Source organism: Oncorhynchus nerka, linkage group LG2 (assembly GCF_034236695.1).
Source record: "Oncorhynchus nerka isolate Pitt River linkage group LG2, Oner_Uvic_2.0, whole genome shotgun sequence".
NCBI classification, from domain to species: Eukaryota; Metazoa; Chordata; class Actinopteri; order Salmoniformes; family Salmonidae; genus Oncorhynchus; species Oncorhynchus nerka.
Genome location: NC_088397.1, coordinates 65,932,101 through 65,951,044, shown reverse-complemented (window position 1 = coordinate 65,951,044; position 18,944 = coordinate 65,932,101). Strand labels below are relative to the sequence as shown.

The 18,944-nt window shown below is 42.6% G+C and overlaps 1 protein-coding gene across 2 annotated transcripts in view; it reads left to right on the top strand.

Annotated features, from left to right (window-relative positions):
* LOC115140036 (6-phosphofructo-2-kinase/fructose-2,6-bisphosphatase 4-like) overlaps window positions 1-17,986 on the top strand; it is a 43,794-nt gene extending 25,808 nt beyond the window's left edge. Inside the window, exons 1-14 of one of the 2 annotated variants that reach the window (XM_029678058.2) lie at window positions 2,233-2,447; window positions 6,954-7,070; window positions 7,179-7,275; window positions 7,576-7,642; window positions 10,703-10,777; window positions 10,911-10,967; window positions 11,377-11,498; window positions 11,678-11,885; window positions 11,976-12,122; window positions 12,321-12,425; window positions 13,535-13,664; window positions 15,315-15,377; window positions 16,567-16,631; window positions 16,758-17,986. In XM_029678058.2, the coding sequence (XP_029533918.1) occupies window positions 2,324-2,447; window positions 6,954-7,070; window positions 7,179-7,275; window positions 7,576-7,642; window positions 10,703-10,777; window positions 10,911-10,967; window positions 11,377-11,498; window positions 11,678-11,885; window positions 11,976-12,122; window positions 12,321-12,425; window positions 13,535-13,664; window positions 15,315-15,377; window positions 16,567-16,631; window positions 16,758-16,817 (1,437 nt within the window). In that variant the 5' untranslated portion in view covers window positions 2,233-2,323 and the 3' untranslated portion in view covers window positions 16,818-17,986. Of the gene's footprint in view, window positions 1-2,232; window positions 2,448-6,953; window positions 7,071-7,178; window positions 7,276-7,575; window positions 7,643-10,702; window positions 10,778-10,910; window positions 10,968-11,376; window positions 11,499-11,677; window positions 11,886-11,975; window positions 12,123-12,320; window positions 12,426-13,534; window positions 13,665-15,314; window positions 15,378-16,566; window positions 16,632-16,757 lie in introns of those variants that run through there. The other variant, XM_029678069.2, reaches the window with a different exon arrangement.
* Window positions 17,987-18,944: the final 958 nt, after the last annotated feature.

Sequence of the window (18,944 nt, the reverse complement as noted above, 5' to 3'; positions counted from 1 at the left end):
CACTGCAACTCAGTGTCTTAGACCGCTGCCACTCAGGAAGTTCCATTCACAAAGATTTGAATGTATATCAATTACATTGCACAAAGTATCAAAATACTCAAATACTACACAGGACTCTTAAAGAATTTAATTAAAATGTTAATTGTATTTTTTTATCACAGAAACAATTAGGAAAATATGGACGAATAAATAAATAAATAATGAAATGTTAATTAATTATATAAAGCAGCCTGTGTAGTCATCTGCCAGAATGTAGCCCCAATTGGTCCGAGCCCCAAGTAATACATTTGGGCCAGATAATTCACATGGGAAATTGCCCCGAGCTCAATCCCTGCATCCTAGCCATAAGTAATACTGCTGAAGGCGGCCAAGACTCGGGGCCACATGACGTTGGCCGAGTGCCACTACTCTCAGACGGAATCGGCCCAGATCCACTGTGCTAGCTGGGTCCAGACCTCCTTTATTAGAGAGAACTGACTTTTTTTGTTTGTGAGACTTATTTTTCCAGATGAAGTCAAGAAAGGTCTTGTTGATCTCTTTACAGGTAGAAGGATTTACAAATAAAGATAATGAGGGGTAAACAAAGCGAGCGTGACTATTGCCAGCAAGCAAACGCCTCACGTTATCGAAACCCTGACCAGTGTTTGATTAACAATCAACACAGGTCGAAAACGATAATGCAAATGAGGAAACTAAATAGTAAAATTAAGCATTTGAATTTTGACAGTCTTAAACTACACAGAGTATAGAAAAGCATTGCCAATTGAGAATTTGTTTTATGTTTGGGTTGTCACAATTCATGCTACCACAACAAGGAAATGAAATGACAAACATGAGAAATGATTTGTCATTTAAGCGTTTACATGTTTTTTATGTGTCAGTGTTGTACTGGATAGTACCATGGAAATAATCTCAAACGCACTTGCTATTTATTTGTCTAATTAGCAGACAAGCATACTAAACCATGAAAATTATAATGCAATATCTTTTCTGCCTTTCAGTTTGAATTTTGTCACATAAAAATGCATACCTATTTAGAAAATAAAATTCAAACATGATATTGATTGATCATTTGCATCTCCAATTGGGTTTCGGCAGCTAAGCACATCCATATAGTAAATGTTCCTGGGTGGCTCTGGGGGAATAAGTGGGTAGACAGCCCCACCTAGTGTTTTTAGGAAGTACAGTTCGTCGCAAAAGAATGACACAAGGGGGCGCTGTGATTCCTCTGCTCTGAAAGTGAGTCCCCAACTTTGGAAACTATGCTATATTCCATCAACCTTCCTTCTGTAGAACTTTGTGTCGATTTGGCTAATAAAACAACAACACTGTTTAAAAGCTGTTTTTATCATATTGCTACAATTCAAAACACAGACCGACTGTTATATAGTTGCATAATAAACGTGTTTTAATGAACTGTATCCACCATCTTTGTGGCCAACCTGGGTGATTATGAGTTTCCCTACTCACTAATTGTCATTGAAACATAGTTGATTAAAAGCTGACCGAATGCTGTAAATAACCAGTGAATCTACAGTATGCTGTGCATTATGTGTTGTGTTGTCCCATGTGCGTTGCATGTGAACAGCAGAAGACTTGTTAAAAAAAAAAAAAACTCGTGTGAGTTAACGTGCAGTAGCTACATTGTTATATAGGGAACAAAGCATTAAGTAGCATGTAAAAACAAACGTGCTGTATATATTTGCTCAAAACTCTGGAAATATTTGGAGCATTTATAGTCTTCCTATATAAGATTACTTTTTGATATGAATGTATATAATTTAAGCCGAGGCCTGTAGGCTAAACCAGACATTGGCATTCCCTTTTCAAGTGAGCATTGGACAAGAAAATAATACACACACATATACCCACTTAGATGCTCTGTTAATTAAAGATCATTTTCATGTTAATAAACAGAAAATAAATTACAGCGTTTTGTTTACCTTTATTGAATGGTCATAAACGTAGCCAACTAGCCTGGTCCCAGATCTATTTGTGCTCTTGCCTATTCCATTGCTGTCCTTGTTATGAAAAACATGTTTGGCATGATCGCACAAACAGACTGGCACCGGGCTATAAATGACAACTCTTGAAATCTGATCATCTAAAAGTGTAGTCAGTGCTGCTTGCACGAAGCACCGTGGTGTCCTGAATTTATGAATATTTCACACCATTTTATGCGCTCGGCGTAGAGACATTACGGTAATAATAAACGTCTGATGTTCGTCAGCCGATATGACATCCATCCCCTCGCAGCTCTGTTGCGCAGACCAGCCCGCATCGCTTCTGTCGCTTAGAAACGGGGCATGGTGCAGCAACCAAGATGACTTCCAACGAAGATGTCATGATGGCAACATCACCCCGCGAGCTTACTCAGAACCCGCTGAAGAAAATATGGATGCCATGTAAAAACGGGCTGCCTGAAAAGCACATTTCACAGAGAAGGGGTAAGTTGCCTTGGCAGGCTTGTGCCAACAGCGCACAATGGGCGCAACGGAGGCGTATAGCAGATACACATGATTTTAAGACAGTTTAATATTTTGTTGGCCTAACGTTACCTCATGGAACTTAGATATTCATATTTTTATACACACACTGCGGCGTTGCGCAACCTGACCAGGTTCTGTGCGCTCAACATTTTCTCCAAGGGTGCAACGTTGCAGCATTTCGTCTCTAATGATTCGACTTTTAAAGATGTTTTTCTTGGTGTTACAATTGTCAAACGTCGTTTATTAATGCCAATTATGCAATTGCACATGGCCTCCTACGGTATCGAACTGGTAAGGAAGCTCGGTGTTGAATTTGACTAGGAAGATGACAAGCATGACAATGCGCCCATTTGCCCGTCACCGCACAACTCAACCATGTCCATGTACAATACAACAAGGTTATTTTATTGTTTAACTATGGATTGTTAAACATAATTTGAGCTACTGTTCACATTGAAGGCGACATGGAACTGACATAGCACAGGAGCGCCTGGTTATGTATCATTATTTGTTTGTTTGGACCTCCACCTGTCCATGGCCCAGCAGCATTTAGAAGGGACTGGTAAACTATCAATATACGTTGCTGTTATTGTTGCGCCGCAAAATAACAGCCAGCCGAACTACTAAAGTAACATACAGATTCACTCCTGTGCCAACCGTGATTGGCCCAGTGGATTTTATGAAGAAAATGTCATTAGAGGGCATAATTTATGGGGATGATTACGCTGCAGACATGGTTTGTCTCCCTCGCTGTGGAATTCGGATTACTTTTCGCTGAGTCAACTAAGTGTTCAATCTGTAGTCTTTTAGGGTTGATTTGTTCCCTGTTCTTATTATAGGTTAGTGGTCCTCACCCTAAAAAACTACACTGTCTCCCACTGAACTATTCCAGATGCTTCCTTGTGCTGAGCTCGAGACTCTTCCTCTTTCAGGTGCAGACACTGCAGATTTCAGAGGTGATTTTCTCCCCCATTGGCTTGTATATTTGGCACAGTAATGAAAAAGGAGAAAGGAGAACAAAGAACCATGCCAGGCTTTGTGTGATTTCACTAATCCAGCCCCCCAATCCTAGCCAATAGGGCCACTGGAGGGGCTTACAATGGTTAAGGAGGAGGGATAGCCAGTTAGCAGCCTGATTTTATAGTACAGTAGACTACTTCTCCCTCTGTTTTGAAGGGGGCCACATAATTACTTTTATCAAACTAGGTTAGTAGTGGAGCAGTTGGTCAGTGTTTTATGCTGTGTCACTCTATTTGAACTTTGGTTGACTGTTTCACTTAAGCCTAACCAGGTGACCACTGAAACGTGGTTATTCTGAGATCACCAGATAGTATGCCTATCTGGTGATAGAGGAGTATCAAGTCTTTTTGCTATTTACCCTAGTTTAAAGGTGCAATATGCAGAAGTCACTCTGCAATTTCCTGGTTGCTAAAATTCTAATGGTTCACCTAATTTCAATTTATGTGACAAAACAAGCAAGATAATCATTGTACCATCTAAACTGGTGTGAAATATATTTTCATTAACCAAAAATATTGTATTTTCAGCTTTTTGAATCTGGTGTAAAAAAAAATGAAAGTAAAAGACACAAAAACTCAACTTAAGAATGGGGAAATGGCACACATTGAACATATCTACCTCTTCTTAGAGTTGCTTTCAATGAGAATGACAGCTCTATAACTCACATTTCTATGTGAATTTGGTCAGGTTGCCCAAAAGGTACATATTGCAGCTTTAATTACATCTGGAAGTGTGTGTGTGTGTGTGTGTGTGTGTGTGTGTGTGTGTGTGTGTGTGTGTGTGTGTGTGTGTGTGTCACAGCTTCACCAGCTCTTCCAAAGACATTGTCTGCTTGACTTGCTCTTAGATATGTGAGCGATTTTCCTAGAGTCCCTCTGTCAACAACACAAAAGGCTTAATCATGCCTACTGCTCCTCTCTGCTCTACTTTCTCCTCTTTCCTCATTTGGCTTTTTTCTTCTTTCCACCTGCTTCTCCAGACTCTGGTATCTAACAGGTCATGGCTGTTATGGAGTGGCTGATCTCAAGTCAGTCCTTAAGTGTTTGGCAGTGTTCATGACACAGCATCTCTGTTTTTTGGGGATTTTCACAACATGTAATCCATAGAAGGGCCCTTTTTTGGTGGTGGTGGGGGGAGGGGGACATTTGTATCTTAAAGGGATACGTCGAGATTTTGGAGACTTCAAGACTTTATCTACTTCCCCATAGTCAGATGAACTTGTGGATACCATTTATATGTCTCTGTGTCCAGTATGAACAAAATGCAAGGTAGTTTCGCAAGTCAATGCTAACTAGCGTTAGCGCAATGACTGGAAGTCTATGGGTATCTGCTAAATGACCAAATCCCAAAGTATCCTTTTTAAAGCATAATTGAGAAATTATGAATATAAATTTGATATTGAAATATATAAAATAACTCTAGATTTGGCAAATTGTTCAATATATTGTTGAACATAATATATTCTACGGGCATATCAAAGTTCCAGAGTGGGATCTCTGCTAGTTTTAAAGAGATGCTGAACATGCCAATTGGCACGTTTTTCTGTTAGAAAAATGAGATGCGTTTCCTGACTGATTCCGCATTTAGGTTAATGATGTTTGTCTCCCATGCTTTAAGATACAAATGTAAAATATATGTCAATAATATTTCCTCCAAAGGACCCTTCTATGGATGTCATTTTTTGGAAATCCCCCAAAATCATGCTAAACTCAGCAAAAAAGAAATGTCCCTTTTTCAGCACCCTGTCTTTCAAAGGTCATTTGTAAAAATCTCTAACTTCACAGATCTTCATTGTAAAGGGTTTAATAAACACTGTTTCCCATGCTTGTTCAATAAACAATTAATGAACATGCACCTGTGTAATGGTTGTTAAGACACTAACAGCTTACAGACTGTAGGCAATTAGGGTCACAGTTATGAAAACACTAAAGAGGCCTTTCTACTGAAAAACACCAACAGAAAGATGCCCATGGTTCCTGCTCATCTGCGTGAACGTGCCGTGGGCATGCTGCAAGGAGGCATGAGGACTGCAGATGTGGCCAGGGCAATAAATTGCAATGTCCGTACTGTGAGACGCCTAAGACAGCGCTACAGGGAGACAGGATGGACAGCTGATCATCCTCGCAGTGGCAGACCATGTGTAACAACACCTGCACAGGATCGGTACATCCGAACATCACACCTGCGGGACAGGTACAGGATGGCAACAACAACTGCCCGAGTTACACCAGGAACGCACAATTCCTCCATCAGTGCTCAGACTGTCCACAATAGGCTGAGAGAGGCTGGACTGAGGGCTTTGTAGGCCTGTTGTAAGGCAGGTCCTCACCAGACATCACCGGCAACAACATTGCCTATGGGCACAAATCCACCATCGCTGGACCAGACAGGAAAAGTGCTCTTCACTGACGAATCACGGTTTTGTCTCACCAGTGGTGGTCGGATTCGTGTTTATCGTCAAAGGAATGAGCGTTACACCGAGGCCTGTACTCTGGAGCGGGATCGAGGTGGAGGGTCCGTCATGGTCTGGGGCGGTGTGTCACAGCATCATCGTACTGAGTTGGTTGTCATGCAGGCAATCTCAATGCTGTGCGTTACAGGGAAGACATCCTCCTCCCTCATGTGGTACCCTTCCTGCAGGCTCATCCTGACATGACCCTCCAGCATGACAATGCCACCAGCCATACTGCTCGTTCTGTATGTGATTTCCTGCAAGACAGGAATGTCCTTGTTCTGCCATGGCCAGCGAACAGCCCGGATCTCAATCCCATTGAGCACGTCTGGGACCTGTTGGATCGGAGGGTGAGGGCTATGGCCATTCCCCCCAGAAATGTCTGGGAACTTGCAGGTGCCTTGGTGGAAGAGTGAGGTAACATCTCACAGCAAGAACTGGCAAATCTGATGCAGTCCATGAGGAGACGCAGTGGGTGAATTAATGCAGTGGGTGGCCCCACCAGATACTGACACTTACTTTTGATTTTGCCCCCTTTTTTTTCAGGGACACATTATTCCATTTCTGTTAGTCACATGTCTGTGGAACTTGTTCAGTTATGTTTCAGTTGTTGAATCTTATTATGTTCATACAAATATTTACACGTTAATTTAGCTGAAAATAAACGCAATTGACAGTGAGAGGACGTTTCTTTTTTTGCTGAGTTTGTTTTTGTTTCATCAACAAATCAGCTAGTGTATACAAGTATCTGTTTGCATCTGCTTAACCTTTTCTGAAATGATACAACAAAACTACTCCATCCAGTCTACACCTTTATTAAGGTCTGAGTTGTTGATTAGATTCTGCATTAATGGATCACGGTCCCATTTGATTCAACGACAGACTGTACCATCCACTGACATTCACTGTGTCTGTGTACAATAGTCATTCAACTTTTTGTCTCGTCCTATTTTTTTCCCCCTATTTTTCTGTATCTCCTCTCTCTCTCTCAGTATGTATGACCAACTGTCCCACCCTTATTGTGACGGTTGGCCTCCCAGCCAGAGGTAAGACCTACATCTCCAAGAAGCTGACCCGCTATCTCAACTGGATTGGTGTGCCAACCAAAGGTACCAGCTCAAGCTGTCTCTTGTGAGAGTGCGAGACCTCAAACACACACACACACACACACACACAGAGGAAATAGGGTTGACTGATAGTATGTCTGTGTTGTTTAGAGTTCAACGTGGGTCAGTACAGGAGAGAGTGTGTGAAGATCTACAAGTCCTTTGAGTTTTTCCGTCCAGACAATGAAGAGGGGCTGAAGATCAGGAGGTGAGGCTGGATGAGGGGTTTTGGAATGAGCTGAACAGGTCAAGTTAGGCCTAAACCCACCACTCTATTCACTTATATCTCATTACAGACCAAAGTTGCAGGGAATGTACTCTTTATTGGTCTTTTTAATAGGCAGAGACCGTTGAAAGAACAAAGAGTTGTATTTACATTCATATCTACATTTTGACCAGTTGCTTTATATTAGTGAAGTTTGAATTCAGTTCATTCTCGTAGATCTTTACCTACAGTGTCACTTTCTGGTCATCTTTTTGATTCTGTTGTGTATGTGTCCACCCATAGGCAGTGTGCACTGACAGCGTTGAATGATGTGCGCCAGTACCTGAGTGTGGAGGAGGGCCAGGTGGCAGTAAGTAGAGTAGATCCTAGTATGACTACCAGTCCGTTTAGCTATCATTTCACTTCTTGGCACGCCTTGTCCTGATAAACATAAGACACAGAGTACTTGGGAGTGGAATGTTAGATAAACAGACTGGACCCAGGTTAGATCCACAGTGACTTAAGTGTGGCTCATGATCAGTTTGTGAATGAGGATGTTGATGAAAGAGGGAAAAGGGTGCACAGTAAATGTAATTCAAATCACATTTTATTTGTCACATGCTCCAAATACAACCGGTGTAGACCTTACCGTGAAATGCTTATTTACAAGCCCTTAACCAACAATGCAGTTCAAGAAAGATTGAGATTGTGTCATCTGTTGAGGCGGTATGCGATTTGGAGTGGGTCTAGGGTTTCCGGGATGATGGTGTTGATGTGAGCCATGACCAGCCTTTCAAAGTATTTCATGGCTACCGACGTGAGTGCTACGGGTTAGTAATCATTTAGGCAGGTTACTTTCACTTCCTCTAGCACAGGGACTATCGTGGTCTGCTTGAAACATGTAGGTACAGTTGAAGTAGGAAGTTTACATACACCTTAGCCAAATACATTTCAACTCAGTTTTTCACAATTCCTGACATTTAGTCAGAGTAAAAATTCCCTGTCTTAGGTCAGTTAAGATTACCACTTTATTTTAAGAAGGTGAAATGTCAGAATAATAGTAGAGAGAATCATTTATTTCAGCTTTTATTTCTTTCATCACATTCCCAGTGGGTCAGAAGTTTACATACACTTAATTAGTATTTGGTAGCATTGCCTTTAAATTGTTTAACTTGGGTCAAACGTTTCGGATAGCCTTCCACAAGCTTCCCACAATAAGTTGGGTGAATTTTTGGCCCATTCCTCCTGACAGAGTCAGGTTTGCAGGCCTCCTTGCTCGCACACGCTTTTTCAGTTCTGCCCACAAATGTTCTATGGGATTGAGGCCAGGGCTTTGTGATGGCCACTCTAATACCTTGACTTTGTTGTCCTTAAGCCATTTTGCCACAACTTTGGAAGTATGCTTGGGGTCATTGTCCATTTGGAAGACCCATTTGCGACCAAGCTTTAACTTCCTGACTGATGTCTTGAGATGTTGCTTCAATATAGCCACGTAATTTTCTTTCCTCATGATGCCATCTATTTTGTGAAGTGCACCAGTCCCTCCTGCAGCAAAGCACCCCTACAACATGATGCTGCCACCCCCACAACATGATGCTGCCACCCCCGTGCGTCACGGTTGGGATGCTGTTCTTCGGCTTGCAAGCCTCCCCCTTTTTTCTCCAAACATAATGATGGTCATTATGGCTAAACAGTTATATTTTTGTTGAATCAGACCAGAGGACATTTCTCCAAAAAGTACAATATTTGTCCCCATGTGCAGTTGCAAACCATAGTCTGGCTTTTTTATGGCGGTTTTGGAGCAGTAGCTTCTTTCTTTTATGTCGATATAGGACTTGTTTTACTGTGGATATAGATACTCTTGTACCTGTTTCCTCCAGCATCTTCACAAGGTCCTTTGGTGCTGTTGTTCTGGGATTGATTTGCACTTTTCTCACCAAAGTGTTCTGTCTCCTAGAGATGAACATACGTCTCCTTCCTGAGCTGTATGACGGCTGCGTGGCCCTATGGTGTTTATACTTGCGTACTATTGTTTGTACAGATGAACGTGGTACCTTCAGGTGTTTGGAAATTGCTCCCAATGATGAACCAGACTTGTGGAGGTCTACAATGTTTGTTTTATCTGAGGTCTTGGCGATTACTTTTGATTTTCCCATGATGTCAAGCAAAGAGGCACTGAGTTTGACGGTAGGCCTTGAAATGCAGCCACAGGTACACCTCCAATTGACCCAATGATGAAAATTAGAAGCTTCTAAAGCCATGACATCATTTTTTGGAATTTTCCATGCTGTTTAAAGGCACAGTCAACTTAGTGTCTGTAAACTTCTGACCCACTGGAATTGTGATACAGTGAAATAATCTGTCTGTAAACAATTGTTGTTACAATTACTTGTGTCATGCACAAAGAAGATGTCCTAACCAACTTGCCAAAACTATAGTTTGTTAACAAGAAATTTGTGGAGCGGTTGAAAAACGAGTTTTAATGACGACAACCTAAGTGTATGTAAACTTCCAACTTCAACTGTATTACAGACTCAGCCACGGAAAGTTTGAAATGTCAGTGAAGACACTTGCCAGTTGGTCCGCCCGCGCATGCTTTAAGTACATGTCCTGGTAATCCGTCTGGCCCCGTGGCTTTGTGAATGTTGACATGTTTTAAAGGTCTTGCTACCGAGAGCGTGATCACACAGATGTCCGGAACGGCTGGTACTCTCTTGCATGCTTCAGTGTTGCTTACCTCGAAGCGAGCATGAAAGGCATTTAGCTCATCTGGTAGGCTTGCGTCACTGGGCAGCTTGCGGCTGGGTTTACCTTTGTAGTCTGTAGTAGTTTAAGCTCTGCCACATTCGATGAAAGTCGGAGCCGGTGTAGTAAGATTCAATCTTAGTCCTGTATTGACGCTTTGCCTGTTTGATGGTTCGGGGGCGTAGCGGGATTTCTTATAAGCGTCCGGATTAGTGTCCCGCTCTTTGAAAGCGGCAGTTCTAGCCTTTAGCTCGGTGCAGATGTTCCCTGTAATCCATGGCTTATGGTTGGGATATGTACTTATGGTCACTGTGGGGAAGAATTAATCGATGCACTTATTGATGAAGCCGTCGACTGAGGTGGTATACTCCTAGATGCCATTGGACGAATCCAGGAACATATTCCGGTCTGTGCTAGCAAAACAGTCCTGTAGCATCCGCTTCATCTGACCACTTCCATATTGAGTGAGTGACTGGTACGGCCTCCTTTAGTTCATGTAGGCTACTTTGCAAGAAATAACCTTGTGTACCCTTTTCCCACTATTGATCTTCAGTCTACAGTACTTGTTTGAGTTTGCACCGCAACTCATATACATGTTCATGGTTTGCTTGGTGCTCCCAGGACTCTTAACCTGAATGTAATGAGGATGTTGTGACTGACTGGAGTTTGGCCTTGATTGCCTCAGGTGTTTGATGCCACGAACACCACACGGCAGAGGAGAGGGACCATCACCAGGTTTGCAGAACAGAACGGCTTTAAGGTATGGAACCCCAGAGTCAGACATTAGTATCTGTAGTTATTGTCTGTTTGTGGGATTCACTACTTTTCTTATAGTGTACAGTATACTTCACTGTAGTGTATTTTATACTGAATCTTCATTTTCATCCTCCCAGGTGTTCTTTGTGGAGTCTGTGTGTGAAGACCCTGATGTCATTGCGGAGAACATAGTGGTGTGTGATCTCTGCTATCTTTCCACATTGTATGTAGGCCACTAGTTATGTAAAAGATCAGACATGATTGCGCAGGAAATTCAAGACATCTGCTTTGATATTTTATATTCCTGTAAGACAGGCCTCCTGATTTTAATAATTTCTACCATCTTTATGTTGACATGCCCTGGCTAACTTTCAGAAATGAAGCGAGATAGCTGAGTACAGCTACGACCGGAAGTTACTTTTCCAAAGCTGGTTAGAAGAATTTACGCAGCAGGTTAGGATAATTAACGTGGCAGGTTGGGAGACATGGGTTAAGGTTAGGAAAAGGGTTAGGATTAGCTAAAATGCTCTCCTAGCATGCTCTTTCTCTATTTCTCTTGACTCATTTCCTCTTCCTGTTTTTATTTCCTGTCTGTCTGTGCAGCAAGTGAAGCTGGGTAGTCCTGACTACATAGACTGTAATACAGAAGAGGTCGTTGAGGATTTCATGAAGAGGATCAAGTGCTATGAGAACTCTTACCAGCCACTGGATGAGGTTCTAGACAGGTGAGTGATTACACACACACACACACACACACACACTAGTGGTTTCAGAATACTCTCTAACAATATATTGGACAGGTGAGAATACACACACATAGAATACACATGGACAAGGTCCGCAGTCATTTAACAGCCTCACACTGCTAATAAATCTGATAGTCACCCATACTCCACCCCCCCAGGGATCTGTCCTACATCAAGATAATGGATGTGGGCCGGAGGTACCTGGTGAACCAGGTCCAGGACCACATCCAGAGCCGGATCGTCTACTACCTGATGAACATCCACATCACACCACGCTCCATCTACCTGTGTCGCCATGGAGAGAGTGACCACAACGTCAAGGGACGCATCGGAGGAGACTCTGGCCTATCTGGCAGGGGCAAGGAGGTGTTTGTTTGTATGTGTCTGTCCATCTATTCGTAATAGAAATATATACTGCATGTGACGTCATTATTTCTCTCCCTGCCTGTTGGTCAGTTTGCAAAGTGTCTGGAGAAGTTCATCCAAGAGCAGAACATTAAGGATTTGAAGGTGTGGACCAGCCAGATGAAGAGGACCATCCAGACAGCTGAGGCTGTGGCTGTGCCCTACGAGCAGTGGAAGGCTCTCAACGAGATAGATGCTGTATGTGTTTGTATGTGTGTGCAAATGTTTGTTTCTATTTTGGCTATTGGTATTATATTTTGTTTGTATTTATTATTTAATAGATTATAGATCTATCTAAGATTATTCTCTGCGTCAGTCAATGTGATTGACGGTTACCATGTCTCCTAAATTTACTGTTTAACAGGCTTGTTGTTTTGTTTTCTCTCCCTCTTTCAGGGTGTGTGTGAGGAGATGATGTATGAGGAGATCCAGGGACATTTCCCTCAGGAGTTTGCACTGAGAGACCAGGACAAATACCGCTACCGCTACCCTAAAGGAGAGGTGAGTCCATCACAGCACCAATTCTCTCTCTCTCACTTTTTGTGTGTTAACGTCTTGGATATAGGGGGCGCTCTTTTAATTTATGGATAAAAAAACGTTCCCGTTTTAAACAAGATATTTTGTCACGAAAAGATGCTCGACTATGCATATAATTGACAGCTTTGGAAAGAAAACACTCTGACATTTCCAAATCTGCAAAGATATTATCTGTGAGTGCCACAGAACTGATGCTACAGGCGAAACCAAGATGAAACTTCAAACAGGAAGTGAGCCAAATTTTTGAGGCTCTGTTTTCCAATGTCTCCTTATATGGCTGTGAATGCGCCCGGAACGAGCCTACACTTTCTGCCGTTTCCCCAAGGTGTCTGCAGCATTGTGACGTATTTGTAGGCATATCATTGGAAGATTGACCATAAGAGACTACATTTACCAGGTGTCCGCTTGGTGTCCTCCGTCGAAATTGGTGCGTAATCTCCAGCTGCAAGTATTCTTCCATGTGATTCAGAGGAGAAACCAAACTTCCACGAATGATACATCATCGAATAGATATGTGAAAAACACCTTGAGGATTGATTCTAAACAACGTTTGCCATGTTTCTGTCGATATTATGGAGTTCATTTGGAAGTTCGGCGTTTTGATGACTGAATTTTCAGGGTTTTTTTGGTAGCCAAACGTGATGAACAAAACGGAGCGATTTCTCCTACACAAAGAATCTTTTTGGAAAAACGGAACATTTGCTATCTAACTGAGAGTCTCCTCATTGAAAACATCCGAAGTTCTTCAAAGGTAAATGATTTTATTTGAATGCTTTTCTTGTTTTTGTGAAAATGTTGCCCGCTGAATGCTAGGCTTAATGCTATGCTAGCTATCAATACTCTTACACAAATGCTTGTTTTGCTATGGTTGAAAAGCATATTTTGAAAATCTGAGATGACAGTGTTGTTAACAAAAGGCTAAGCTTGAGAGCCAGCATATTTATTTCATTTCATTTGCAATTTTCATGAATAGTTAATGGTTATGGTAATGAGCTTGAGGCTATAATTACGATCCCGGATCCGGGATTGCTAGTTTCAAGTGGTTATTAACAGGCCTCTGCTTGTTCCCTCAGTCCTATGAGGACCTGGTGCAGCGTCTGGAGCCAGTCATCATGGAGCTGGAAAGACAGGAGAACGTCCTGGTCATCTGTCACCAGGCTGTCATGCGCTGCCTGCTCGCTTACTTTCTGGATAAGAGCGCAGGTAGCGTATATCTCGTTCAAATCCATTTTATTCATAAAGTCCTTTTTACATCAGCAGATGTCACAAAGTGCTTATACAGAAACTAAGCCTAAAACCCCAAACGGCAAGCAATGCAGGTGTAGAAGCACGGCGGCTAGGAAAAACTCCTAGAAAGGCAGGAACCTAGGAAGGAACCAGACTTGGGGGCAGTCCTCTTCTGGTAGTGCCCAGTGGAGATTATAGGAGTACATGGCCATTAAGGCCTGATTGTTCTTCAAGATGTTCAAATGTTCATAGATGACCAGCAGGGTCAAATAATATTCAGTGGTTGTATCAGTAGAGAGAGGTTGAGGTTGAGAGAGGTTGAGGTTGAGAGAGGTTGAGGTTGAGAGAGGTTGAGGTTGAGAGAGGTTGAGGTTGAGAGAGGTTGAGGTTGAGAGAGGTTGAGGTTGAGAGAGGTTGAGGTTGAGAGAGGTTGAGGTTGAGAGAGGTTGAGGTTGAGAGAGGTTGAGGTTGAGAGAGGTTGAGAGAGGTTGAGAGAGGTTGAGTGGTTGAGGTGGTTGAGAGTGGTTGAGGGAGAGAGTGGTTGAGGGAGAGAGTGGTTGAGGGAGAGAGTGGTTGAGGGAGAGAGTGGTTGAGGGAGAGAGTGGTTGAGGGAGAGAGTGGTTGAGGGAGAGAGTGGTTGAGGGAGAGAGTGGTCGAGGGAGAGAGTGGTCGAGAGGGAGAGTGGTCGAGAGGGAGAGTGGTCGAGAGGGAGAGTGGTCGAGAGGGAGAGTGGTCGAGAGGGAGAGTGGTCGAGAGGGAGAGTGGTCGAGAGGGAGAGTGGTCGAGGGGAGAGTGGTCGAGAGAGTGGTCGAGGGCGAGAGAGAGGTCGAGGGCGAGAGAGAGGTCGAGGGCGGGAGAGAGAGGGAGAGGGTCGAGAGAGAGGTCGAGGGCGAGAGAGAGGTCGAGGGCGAGAGAGAGGTCGAGGGCGAGAGAGAGGTCGAGGGCGAGAGAGAGGTCGAGGGCGAGAGAGAGGTCGAGGGCGAGGGAGAGGTCGAGGGCGAGGAGAGGTCGAGGCGAGAGGGAGAGGGGCGAGGGCGAGGAGGGGTCGGGAGAGCGAGGGAGGGGTCGGGAGAGAGAGGTCGGGGGAAGAGAGGTCGGGGGGGAGGGAGAGAGAGGTCGCGGGGGGAGGGAGGGAGAGAGAGGTCGAGGGGGGGAGAGAGAGGGGGAGAGAGAGGGGGAGGGAGGGAGAGGTCGAGGGGGAGGGAGAGAGAGGGGGAGAGAGGGGGAGAGAGAGGTCGAGGGAGGGAGAGGTCGAGGGGGAGAGAAAGAGGTAGAGAGAAAGAGAGAGGGGTCGAGAGAAAGAGAGAGCGAGCGGGGGGGTCTAGAGCGAGCGAGAGGGGGATGGAGGGAGGTTGAGGGAGGGGTCAGCCAGGCGTCACCAGGCCAGGTAATACGCCCCAGTGACCAGGGGGACTGGGGAAGGCCTGGGGTCAAAAGGGCAGGTGATACGCCCCAGTATTAGAGCTTCATTTATACTATAAAACTAACATTTTTCAGAGTGAGTGTTCTGCATGTCCTGTTCACCTGTCATGATCAGATAAGCATTGGAATATGATTTCATTAGCTCTAACACAACTAAATTGAATCTATTTAGGCATCGTTGTACGTTCTGTTTTTGTTCTTCAGAGGAGCTGCCTTACCTGAAGTGCCCTTTGCACACTGTACTGAAGCTGACACCTGTGGCTTATGGTGAGTACACTATTGTCAATAACTGCATTAAAAGTGTATTAGTAACACAGCATAAGAGTTCAGTGACATGCTTTATTCCATGTATATTTACTCCAATGACATGTATTCATCCCTTGGATTCAGATCACCTGGATACTTTTAATCCAGTACCACTGTTTAAATGTACAGTAGTAGTGTTAGGCCAGGATTCAATCAGGTCAGCGTTAACCCGCGGTAACTGGCGATCACATAGCATGTCATTGTTTTTGTTTAGGCAATGTAGGATCTGTCAAATCCACAAACGGCTCCTGGCATTATACCTATCGCCACATGTCCATTGGATGCACATTGGTAGTCACATTAGTAGAAATCCCAAGTAGCCGTGTTACAAGTTCAAACACTGGAATGTGTGATGTTATCTACTCCTTCATTAGGCTGATGTAAATCCTTATTATTTAATGATATTCAATTTGAGTGTAATTGTTCAGACCCCTTGACTTTCTCCACATTTTGTTACTTTACAGCCTTATTCTAAAATGGATTAAGTAAATAACAATCCTCAGCAATCTACACACAATAACCCCTAATGACAGAGCGAAAACTGTTTTTTAGTAATTTAGCAAATGTGACAGAGCTTGAGAGGATCTGCAGAGAATATTAGGAGAAACTCCCCAAATACAGGTGTGCCAAGCTTGTAGTGTCATACCCAAAAAGGCTTGATGCTGTAATCACTGCCAAAGGGGCTTCAAGAAAGTAATGAGTTAAAGGTCTGAATACTTATGTAAATGTGATATTTAAGTTTTTTTATCTGTAATTAAATTTGCAAAAAATTCTAAACCTGTTTTTGAATTGTCATTATGGATTGATGTCGGGGGAAAAAAACAATTTAATCCGTTTTTAAAAATTAGGCTGTAGCAAAATGTGGAAAAAGTATTGCCTACATTTTCTCATTCTTAACTTCTAAAGTGGGTGGGATGGGTGTGGCTTCGTGACAAAGAACACAAAAACAGTTGCTTACTAATCTCCAGCGCTGTTAAACCTGCAATTGTTGGTTACTGTGGGGTAACACTGATCTAGTTGATCCCTGGCCTTAGTCTATATTAAACCGTGTACTGCTGCTGCCCATAAAAACACATTTGTCCTCAATCTCTTCCCTTTCTATTTCTGTCTTTAACTATTGTTTTGTTTTCTTCTCTTCCTGTCCCTGTAGGCTGTAAAGTAGAGTCTGTCTTTTTGAACGTGGAAGCTGTGAACACCCACAGGGACAGGCCAGAGGTAGATACCCCAGACAAGTGCCCTCACTGGGCTTGCACTCTAAAACAGAGCGAGTAAGAGGTTCAGGGTCAATTGGACTAACCTTATCTGTGTCCTAGTGCTGACTGATCTCTTTTCATTGTACAGAATGTAGACACTTCACGGATGCCGGAGGAAGCCCTGTTCACAGTCCCCGCCCACCAGTGATTAGGGACAGTTCCCAAGACTACAGAGTGACATCACTTACCATGGCCACTTCCTCTACTCAATCAGCAATCAATCCAAATTTCTCTTTTAATTTGTTCCTTGCAGTGGGATTGGAAAAAAAACGCATCCGGATCTTTCATTGGACATATTCCTCGTTCAGGTTCACCTCATCTTTCTCTTTTCTTCTGTGCAATGAAAGTCTAGACAACTGGAATCCAGTTCAATGGTGATTTGCCCCACTATCGGGGTATGTGTGAGAGTGTGTGCATGTGAGTGTGTTTTGTATGTGTGTGAGTGTATATGATCAAGATAAGGACAATCTGATTTGAAACCTATTTTAAATACAGGACATATGGCTTTTCATCAAATTGTAGAGTTGAGCTTTTCTGAAATCGTGTCTGTCACAGGTAGCCCAATTCTGATCTTTTTCTACTAATTGGTCTTTTTACCAATCAGATTAACTCTTTTTACAATAATTTGGCAAAAGATCAGAGTTGGGCTGCCTGTGCAAACACAGTCTATGAACCATATGTTGACATTGTACATTTCTTGTTCTTAGTATTTTAGTGTTTGTCCACCCCATTTAAAAAATTAATAATAATAATAATGTATTTGTTGAATTTCCTATTAAACTAACTATTGCATTACAAGTTTGAGGCTGTGATATGCAGACTCTAAAGCGGGGACACGAATTGTAGCTAGTCATTTTTGTCTGGTATAAAATCAGGCTGTTCCTATAAAGGCAGTTTTGCGTATCTATCATTTTCAATTAAATTAATCTTCATCTAGTTAAAATCTAAAGAGATTGACAAGTTTGTTTCCATGTTGCATCAGTGATATGCTATATCTAGAATGTTTTTATCTATTGTTCAATGTCTACTAGTGAAGGATACTTTATCTAAAATGCTGCTGTAGTTCAGTAGCACAGGAATAGTTGTTGGTATCATAACAAATCAATTGAAATGACTTCTAATGCCTGTGTAAACACGTATATTTGTAATGATCACCATAATCAGTTGTCTATAACGCGTTGAATGTCATTAAATCGCTCACTGGTATTATATAGTTTTAAGCATTTTCAGCATGTCTTGTTTGTCAACGTGTCAAGAATATGATTCTGTCAATGTAAATATCTACATCATCCAAATGTAATAAATATTTTGAGTTAAGTCTCTTGCTGTTGTCTTCTGCTCAAAGTATTGAACTGTTTTGTGTAGTCTTCACATTTTGCTGCCTTAGTTAAGGACCAGTAGTAAATTACATAATGTACAGTTGAAGTCGGAAGTTTACATACACCTTAGCCAAGTACATTTAAACTCAGTTTTTCACAATTCCTGACATTTAATCCTAGTAAAAATTCCCTGTTTAAGTTCAGTTAGGATCACCACTTTAATTTAAGCATGTGAAATGTCAGAATAATAGTAGAGAGAATGATTTATTTCAGCTTTTCTTTCTTTCATCGCATTCCCAGTGGGTCAGAAGTTTACAAACTCAATTAGCATTTGGTAGCATTGCCAAAAGCATTGTCATTGAATTTTGTCCCATTCCTCCTGACAGAGCTGGTGTAACTGAGGCAGGTTTGTAGGCCTCCTTGCTCACACACGCTTTTTAAGTTCTGACGACAAATTTTATATAGGATTGAGGTCAGTGCTTTGTGATGGCCACTCCAATACCTTGGGTTTGTTGTCCTTAAGCTATTTTTCCACAACTTTGGAAGTATGATTGGGGTCATTGTCCATTTGGAAGACCCATTTGCGACCAAGCTTTAACTTCCTGACTGATGTTGCTTGAACATATCCACATATATTTCATGCCTCGTGCTGCCATCTATTTTGTGAAGTGCACCAGTCCCTCCTGCAGCAAAGCACCCCCACAACATGATGATGCCACCCCCGTGCTTCACGGTTGGGATGGTTTTCCTCGGCTTGCAAGCCTACCCCTTTTTCCTCCATACATAATGATGGTCATTATTGCCAAACAGTTCTATTTTTGTTTCATCAGACCAGAGGACATTTCTCCAAAAAGTACGTTTCCATGTGCAGTTGCAAACTGTAGTCTGGCTTTTTTATGACGGTTTTGGAGCAGTGGCTTCTTCCTTGCTGGGTGGCCTTTCAGGTTATGTCGATA